Consider the following 8,162-nt stretch of genomic DNA (forward strand, 5'->3'; position numbering starts at 1 on the left):
GATATAGCTGTCTTCTGAGAGGCTCTGCCACAGAGGTGGATGCTCTCAGCCAACCATTGGACTGAACACAAGGTCCCCAACGGAGCAGCTAGAGAAAGGACTGAAGGAGCTGAAGAACCTTGCAGCCCTATAGGAGGAACAATATTACCAGTACCCCCAGAGCTCCCAGGAACTAAACCACCAACAAGAGTACACAACTCCAGCTGCATATGTAGCAGAGGATGGCCTTGTTGGACATCAAAGGAAGGAGAAGCCTTTGGTCCTAGATGCCCTAGGACAAGGAATGCCAGGACAAGGAAGAGGGAGTGGGTAGGTTGGTGAGCAGGCGGAGCGACATAGGATAGGGGGTCTTTGGAGGGGAAACCATGATAGGGGCTAACATTTGAAATGTAAATAAAGAAAATATCTAATAAAAAATATTAAACCTCAGAACATAACAGGGTATATGGTTGATAATACCCTGCTCTGAATCAAGCAACTTTTCTGTGTCAGTAGTAATATGAAATGACTGGCAAATTACAATGCACCCAGCACAGGAAGCTCAAGAAGGAGGAGGACTTAAGTGAGGGTGCTTTGGTTCCTCTGAGAAAGGGAACAAAATACTCACAGGAGCAATAAGGGAGGCAATGTGTGGTGCAGAGACTGAAGTAAAGGCCTCCCAGAGACTGCCCTACCTGGGGATTCACCCTATAAACAGTCAACAAGCCCCGACACTACTATGGATGACAATAAGTGCATACCAAAAGGAGCATGCAATGGTTGTCTCTGGAGGGGCCCTGCCAGAGCCTTACAAATACAGAGGTAGATGCTAGCAGCCAACTATTGGCCTGGGCATGGGGTCCCAAATGGAAGAGCTGGAAGATAGTCCAAAGGAGCTGAAGGGGTTTACATTCCCATGGGAAGAACAATGATTTCGGCCACCCAGATGCCCCAGGACTCCCAGGGACTGAACCATCAACCAAGGGGCACACATGGTTCCAGCCAAAAATGTGGCAGAGGAAGGCCTTGTTGAGCATCAGTGGGAGGAATGGTCCTTGGTCAGGTAAAGGCTCAACAGAAGCCCCAATGAAGGGAAACCGAGGGGGGGGGGGGAAGGTGGGAGTGGTTTTACCATTGGCAATGTTTTTTTATATTCTATAAAAAAATTAAAAAAAAAAAGAAAAAATATAAGCCTCAAAGTAAAAACAAACTCAAAACAAAAACCCAAAGAACAGTAAGTACATTTTATGATTTTCAAAAATATTGCACTTATTGTTATTATTTAGAATTCAGTAACTAAGTGATGTACAATGGCAGCTTAGATTGGGGATGAAATCTTTCCTCATATCATTTTTACAGCACATTTTTTACAGATATATTTATTTTGTGTTAGTACAGTGTCACTGTCTTCAGACAAATCAGAAGAGGAGACATCAGATCCCATAACAAATGGTTGTGAGCCAACACAAAGTTACTAGGAATTGAACTCAGGAACTCTAGAAGAGCTGTCAGTGCTCTTAACCATTGAGCCATCTCTCTAGCCCATTATGCCACATTTTTAACTATAAAAGAGGTGGCCAGCCTGGAACCTCCTGTTCCTAGTAAGTCAAAACCTCATCTGTTGAAGTTCATGTCTTGGAATTGCCTTTAGTCTTACTTTAATTGCTTAAATGTTAAGGATGTTAAAGAACTACTTGTACTACAAGAAAGACATTTTTAGGAAGGCTCTAACTCATTAGAGAACTAGCAAGAATAACTTCCAGGATAGGTTTCAAAATAAGATTAAGGATCTAAGGAAAGTTTATTCCTGGAAATTGAATCAATAATAAATTAGCCTTCTACTAACTCTATACCACTTTTAAGATATTTTTTCCCGAAGTCTTACTGTGCAACCCCAGCTAGTCTCAAGTGCTGGGATCTATTACAAGCACATGCCAACATGCTAAGCACATTTGACTTTAAAATACCTGTTAGGAGCCAGGCATGGTGGTACACACCTTTAATTCTAGCACTCAGTAGGCAGGGACAAGCAGATCTCTGTGAGTTTAAAGCCAGCCTGGTCTACAAAGTGAGTCCAGGATGGTCAAGCCTCAAACAAAACCCCGTTAGGATCTTGCTTTAAAGGCTAACTTGTCTTTTTATTTTTTTGTCAAAAGAATGCATATATTCATCTGTTAGAAAACATTGTTCCAAGTCAGGCGTGGTGGCGCACACCTGTAATCCTAGCACTTGGGAGGCAGAGGCAGGCAGATTTCTGAGTTCAAGGCCAGCCTGGTCTACAGAGTGAGTTCCAGGACAGCCAGGGCTACACAGAGAAACCCTGACTCAAAAAAAAAAAAAAAAAGAAAAAGAAAAAAGAAAAAAGAGACCAAGCTCCACGTTACACAAAAGAAAAAGAAAAAAGAAAAAAAGAGACCAAGCCCCACGTTACACACGCGCAGATAGCCCAGATCCAGCCCATACTCACTTTGGTTGGACAGCACATCCTCCTTGGGTCCATCAAACCTTACCCCAATTCTTCCACAAGACTCCCTGAGCTCCTAGTTCTTAACGGAACATAAAAGCATAATTTGCTTTTGTGTTTTTCTCTGTTGTCTTCCTAATGCCTGATTTATTATGTATTTACTTACTTATTACTGATTAGCATAGGGTCATGTGCACCTGAACATACACAGATAAACTATAAAAGCCCATATTGGAATACAGACTTTTTCTAAATGGCGGGATGCAAAATAAATGTAGGCAGAGGGCAATGTTCTGAAAGACTTGTGTCCCCAGTCCTGGGTAATTAACCTGGGGCAAACTTTCCCTTTTTTCCATCAGTCACTTTGAAAGCTATGGCCCAACTGTGCTGTGCTAGCTGCCTGATCCTTCATCTCACCTGTATAGGCCTTGCTATGACTGCCCAGGAGTCCAGAAGGAGAATCTAAAGCTTACTATTCAGCTTGTATAAAATGCTGTATCTTTCAGTAAGCTGACGAGTTACCTAGACAATGAAGAGATGATTAAAGCGGCTCCTTTCATCTCCAGTTAAGCAGCGACTAAAAATATCTTAGAAGTCTTGAAACAATTGTGTCAGAAAAATGATAACAATAATTATAAGAGTAAGAGTTTGAATTGAATTCAAATAATCCAACAATGGTTACAACAGACATTTATTTAAAGTAAGACATAGGTAGAACAAATAATTCTTAAATTGTTATTCGGGTTGAAGTAACTTTGTAAAAGATCATTTCTTCGCCCACTCTTCTCTCTCCTTTCTTTCCCGAATAACCTCTTTCAGATAGGGTTCAAGGTAGAATTTGTCCTAAAGAATGAAGAAGAAAACAAAAGGCTTTAAACCACCAATGAAATTCATTGCAATTAATTACTCTTTGCTTGTAACAGAAGAAAATATAATCTGAACCTCTAGGAAATAAGTGCTTTTTAAATATAAAACCTCAGAAAGTATAATGCAGTGAGCAGATCAGGAGAAAGCGTGCAATGCCTATAGGCTTGCCTGGTTTCGATGACTTTTGAGGACAGATGTCCATGCTCAAAGCTATAAAAATCACTCAATAGACTTCGTATAACTAAAATTTCTTTTCATAGACCAGGAACCAGAGTAGAGCGAAAGCAAGAATGGCTGATGAGGCAGAAATCTGAATTCTAGCCCAGGCCTTCCATAGTAAACTAGCTCAGTGAAACAGAAGACGCTTCACCTCCAAGTCTCACCTTGTTGCTATTTAAAAATAGAGCCAACAGCTTTCTACTAACCTCACTTGGCTGCTGAAACGCGACTTATGTGGCATGACTTGAAGAACACTAAAACACTGAACAAGCAAGCACGTTTCCCCTGTTTCTGATACTGCATCTTGAGTGACCAACACTGCTAGACACGTCAAACCTGTTCTACCTCCTCGTATTTTGTCCACTGATCCTTAGGCAAAATCTGATGCCTCATAGTCAGGTCCAGGGCTCTCTTAATTCGAAACATTCTGTCATTATAAAGGTTCTCAGGAAGCCTTCTTATAGCTTCTTTTACATCTTCAGTTTCATGTATGGTATCATCTCGCATTAACCCTGCAAGAGGAACAGAAGACCCAGATTAAAGAAGAATCTCAAAAAGGTGATTTTTGTTTGTTTTGCATTTTTGAGACAGCCTCACTTTGTAGCCTTGCTAGCCTTGAACTCACAGAGAATCATTTGTTTCTTCCCAGCCTTGGACTCATTTGCCTTAAAACGACCATCTTCGTTTTAAGTAATGGGGATGCTTCTGCCTCCCCAGTACTAAAATTACATAACTCACCTTATCTAGTAGGAACTTTTCATGTGTGTGTGTGTCTGTGTGTGTGTTCATGTACACATATGTATCCCCACATACACATGGAGGCCGAAGGGTAAACTTGAGGTTATCAGTCCTTGAGATTTCACCTTGTTTAAGATCATTTCTGAGTTGCTGCATAAACTAACCAACTAGCATCTAGAGATTCCTGCCTCTGCTCCCACCTTCCCAGAGTAGCACACTGGTATTACAGCTGCTTGTGCTGTGTCAGCTTTGATGTGGGTTCTGTATTCAGGTCATTAGGCCTGTGGAGTCACTGAGCCATCTCCTCCATACGAAACTTTTCTTTTCTAATGAACCAAGTATCTTTATGACTTAAAACTCAAGATTTGACTGAAAAAGCACCAAATTACAAGGAAAGATGGAAACCAAATGCATTTTAGACCCAAGTTATTGGTTGAAGAAATATATAGGTTTTTTAAAAGCACAATCAGAAAATTCCTACTTCATATGAACCAGTTCAGAAAGCATTTAAAATGTGTACCTTGACCTTGAAACCATGTGGACTCCCATCTCGTCTTCTAATCTGAGATCAAGATATTATATAACTAGGACCAGGGAGATGGGTAGGCAGGTAAGGTACTTATTGTACAATCCTAAGTTTGATCCATAGACACCATGAAAGAAGAAGAACTAGCTCACAGAAGTCTTTCTCTAACTTCCACAAGCATACCTTGGTATAGATGCAAATGATAATTTTTTTTAAAGACATAAAGAACTTAAATTTATACTAAGGAACCCTAAGATCTGCTGATGCTTCCATTCAGCTTCTAGACCACAATGTGAAGTTCACAGTAAATCAGACAACACTAAGAAAGTTCAAACATCACATAAACAAAACCAAAATATATCCTTTGAACTATAAAAATTCTTTAACAGCACTGAATTCAGGAAGAACAAGAAAAGGCAGACTACAGAATGATACTCACCCAGTTTATTGAATCCTGCAGCATTGTAATACCACTTTCTAAAACCATCCAGCCACTTGCTTGATGCTGCAACTACAATCACCACAGTGTTATTACAATATACTTAAAAAGAAATGGACCAATTGGCAAGACCCAGTTCTCTTATAAACTTAAGACTATCCCTTTATATACAATGTAGATAATCATTCCACTCATGACACTGTGGGAACAAATGGTAAACTCAAAACTAAAGGTGCCTAATAGCCACAGGTATACTTCCTGCCACTTTGGGTTCACAAAGTCCAATATTCTCTGTCCTGCTACCATAAGAATTGAAGAACAGGGGACAGGACAGGATCTGAAGCATTTCTGTTTTCTGTAGTTGAGGAAGGAAGTGGAGCTGTGAGAGTTCAGGTTCAGTGGCAGGCTTCTAGTCTCCAAAAGTTTTAGTCTACATTGTCTTATTTGGCTATCATCTTTAAAATTATAATTTTAAATAATTAAAATATAATTTATAATTATTTCTAGAAAAACTTTCATACTATCAGCTAATTTAAATATCAATATATTAGTAAAAGAAGCCCATTTTCCTTTTCTCAAACAGCAGACTGTTCATCAAGGGAGTAATAGTATTTGGACATGGAAAACGAAAAACACTCGCTGGGCAGTGGTAGCGCACGCCTGTGATCCCAGCACTCTGGGAGGCAGAGGCAGGTGGATTTCTGAGTTCGAGGCCAGCCTGGTCTACAAAGTGAGTTCCAGGACAGCCAGGGCTACACAGAGAAACTCTGTCTCGAAAACAACAACAACAACAAAAAGAAAGAAAGAAAAGACAAACACTCAATGTTAAATTTAAATCTCTTAAACAGCATCCCTGTAATTTCAGCATGCAGGAACTGTGAATACCAAGCCTTGTATAAACAAACAAACAAAAACTAAAATAGGGGCTGGGAATATAGCACAGCCTTAGAGTTCATGCAAAAACAAAACAACTTAAAACGCTTTGGGGAAGTAGGCTGAGGCTCAGAGAGGTAACAGAGAAGAGGCCAAGGAAGCAGGAGAGTGCTTGTTGTTGACCAGATGTGGTACAGGAAAGAATGCAGAGCAAGCTTAACCTTTCTTTTTAAAATGTTAGGGATAGGGGAGGGAATATGTGACTACCAGAGGACAACATTAGGTCCTAGCCATCCTTTTTCATTTTTGAGATGGCTTGGAACGGCCAAGAACATTAGGCCAACAGGCCAGTGAGCCCCTACACGCATGGAGTAGGGCTACTGAGACAGTGCTTCATATAATGGAACTCAGGCTTTATTTAAAAATGAAAAAGCTCAACAAACAAAATGGGCTCTGAGAATTGGAAATTGAGCTGGTGCAAGACAAAATTTTATCAACTGAGCTATATCCTCAGTCCCTAAGTTTTCTTTTACTATTTTGCCTAAGACTACGTTCTTACCATAGAAGAAAAAAAGAAGCTCCCTTCTCAATCCTAACTTCATACTCCTTAGTACGGAAATTAGAAATTAGAAGTCATACATAAAATTGTTTCTAAGGGAAAATTAAAATACTCAAGGGTTAATGCTCAGTTGGTATAATGCTTGCCTATCATACACCACAAAGTCCTGGCTCCAACTCTAGTACATGCATAGTGCTGCATTCCTGCAATTCCAGCATTTTTAGGGTAGAGGAAAAAGAATCAGAAGTTCAAGGTCATCCATCAACACACAGATAACTTGGGCTACATGACACCCTGGCTCAAAAAATCACAAATACTTAAAAAAAACAGCGCATAAGAAGTAAATTGTAAGTAAACATAGCAGTGATTATGATATCTATTAATATTCACTTAACAAGTGTGTCAGGCACTACTCTGTTCACCCTTACCATATTAGATCAAAAGCCTGTTGCAGAAAAGCAAGCTTATGTAAATATTAAACTCAAATAACGAAACAGAATGCCGTAAATTTAGTAAGGTTTCTTAAAACTGTGTCAAATGGGTAAAGCCCTCACAGCTCTGAGCTCCGACTCCAGGTTAACCTGAAACCTCACTATAAACCTATCTTTCCTCCCTTAACTCTTCCGACAAGCTCCGGGAGCGGCGCGCCGGCTCAGGTGCTACTTGCTCCGACCACTGTCACTGACTCCAAATGCTCCCCACTCTCTGTGGCCGTCTTCTGCCGGCCTCCTCACCTCCCGAAGGTGAGAGGGAAGGAGGCCGACCCGCGGTCAGCCCGGGCGGGCTCCTTCCGCCAGAGGCCCGCCCTGGCTCAGAGAAGCCTGTCCGGACGGGCCGGGCCGCCACGTCTCTTACCGCAAACTAACTCAGCTAAAGCAAATGGAGAGCAAGTTCGTGAGAAAACACAACCGCTCCATGATACCCACAAAGGAGGACCACACCACTTACCAGCAGGCCTGCCCGCCATTTTGACCTTAGAATGAAGCGCTGCCTTCTGGGTAAATCCTAAAGGACACGCCCGGTTTTTGCGCAGGCGCCCTGCATACTTTCAGAAGGGGAAAGGGGAGGGGAGGAAAGAGGAGGAGATAAGGTGGGGAGGGGAGGGGAGGGGGAAGGAAGGGCAGGTCACTGCTCTGACCGCCAGTGGAAGGCGCTTGTTTAGTCTTTCTTATAATGGTCTCCACACGTTAGGCTGATCTTTTTGTGTGCCTTGTTACAAGAAACATTCTTCCTGACACAATGGGAAAAGTAGTGTGAAATTAGGGGACGGTTCAATGCTCTGTTATAGGAAAGAACTTTTGCGGTATAAATGGAGCCTTTGCTTAGAGACAGGTAATGTAGTACATGATTTTCAGGCTCACAGCATTTCAGAATGGATGGAGGGGATTCTAGGACACTAGAGGATACACTTGATGCTCAAATTTCTTATGTCAAATAGTGCGGTGTTTTAATATAATCTACACACACTCATATGTTCTCTTTAATTCACCTCTAGATT

General features: G+C 41.3%; 1 protein-coding gene across 2 annotated transcripts; it reads right to left on the bottom strand.

Annotated features, from left to right (window-relative positions):
• Positions 1–3,117: 3,117 nt before the first annotated feature.
• LOC127667933 (cytochrome b-c1 complex subunit 7) lies at positions 3,118–7,719 on the bottom strand. Of its 2 annotated transcripts, none has more exons than XM_052161342.1 (4): positions 7,613–7,719; positions 5,233–5,304; positions 3,866–4,041; positions 3,118–3,286 (listed from the first exon to the last, which is right to left on the bottom strand). In XM_052161342.1, exons 1-4 carry the CDS (start codon positions 7,629–7,631, stop codon positions 3,209–3,211), a joined length of 345 nt encoding a protein of 114 aa, XP_052017302.1. In that variant the 5' UTR covers positions 7,632–7,719; the 3' UTR covers positions 3,118–3,208. The 2 variants fall into 2 exon arrangements, with proteins under 2 accessions (XP_052017302.1, XP_052017303.1); XM_052161343.1 differs by having other exon boundaries at positions 3,875–4,041; positions 7,613–7,718.
• Between the last annotated feature and the right edge of the window lie 443 nt (positions 7,720–8,162).

Source organism: Apodemus sylvaticus, chromosome 17, assembly GCF_947179515.1.
Source record: "Apodemus sylvaticus chromosome 17, mApoSyl1.1, whole genome shotgun sequence".
In the NCBI taxonomy this organism is placed as follows: domain Eukaryota; kingdom Metazoa; phylum Chordata; class Mammalia; order Rodentia; family Muridae; genus Apodemus; species Apodemus sylvaticus.

Coding starts and splice junctions, on each gene's coding strand:
- LOC127667933 (XM_052161342.1), bottom strand. Junction 4,042..5,232: donor TGCAGGATTCAATAAACTGG/GTGAGTATCATT, acceptor TTCCTCTTGCAG/GGTTAATGCGAGATGATACC. Junction 3,287..3,865: donor AATACGAGGAGGTAGAACAG/GTTTGACGTGTC, acceptor TTCATTCTTTAG/GACAAATTCTACCTTGAACC.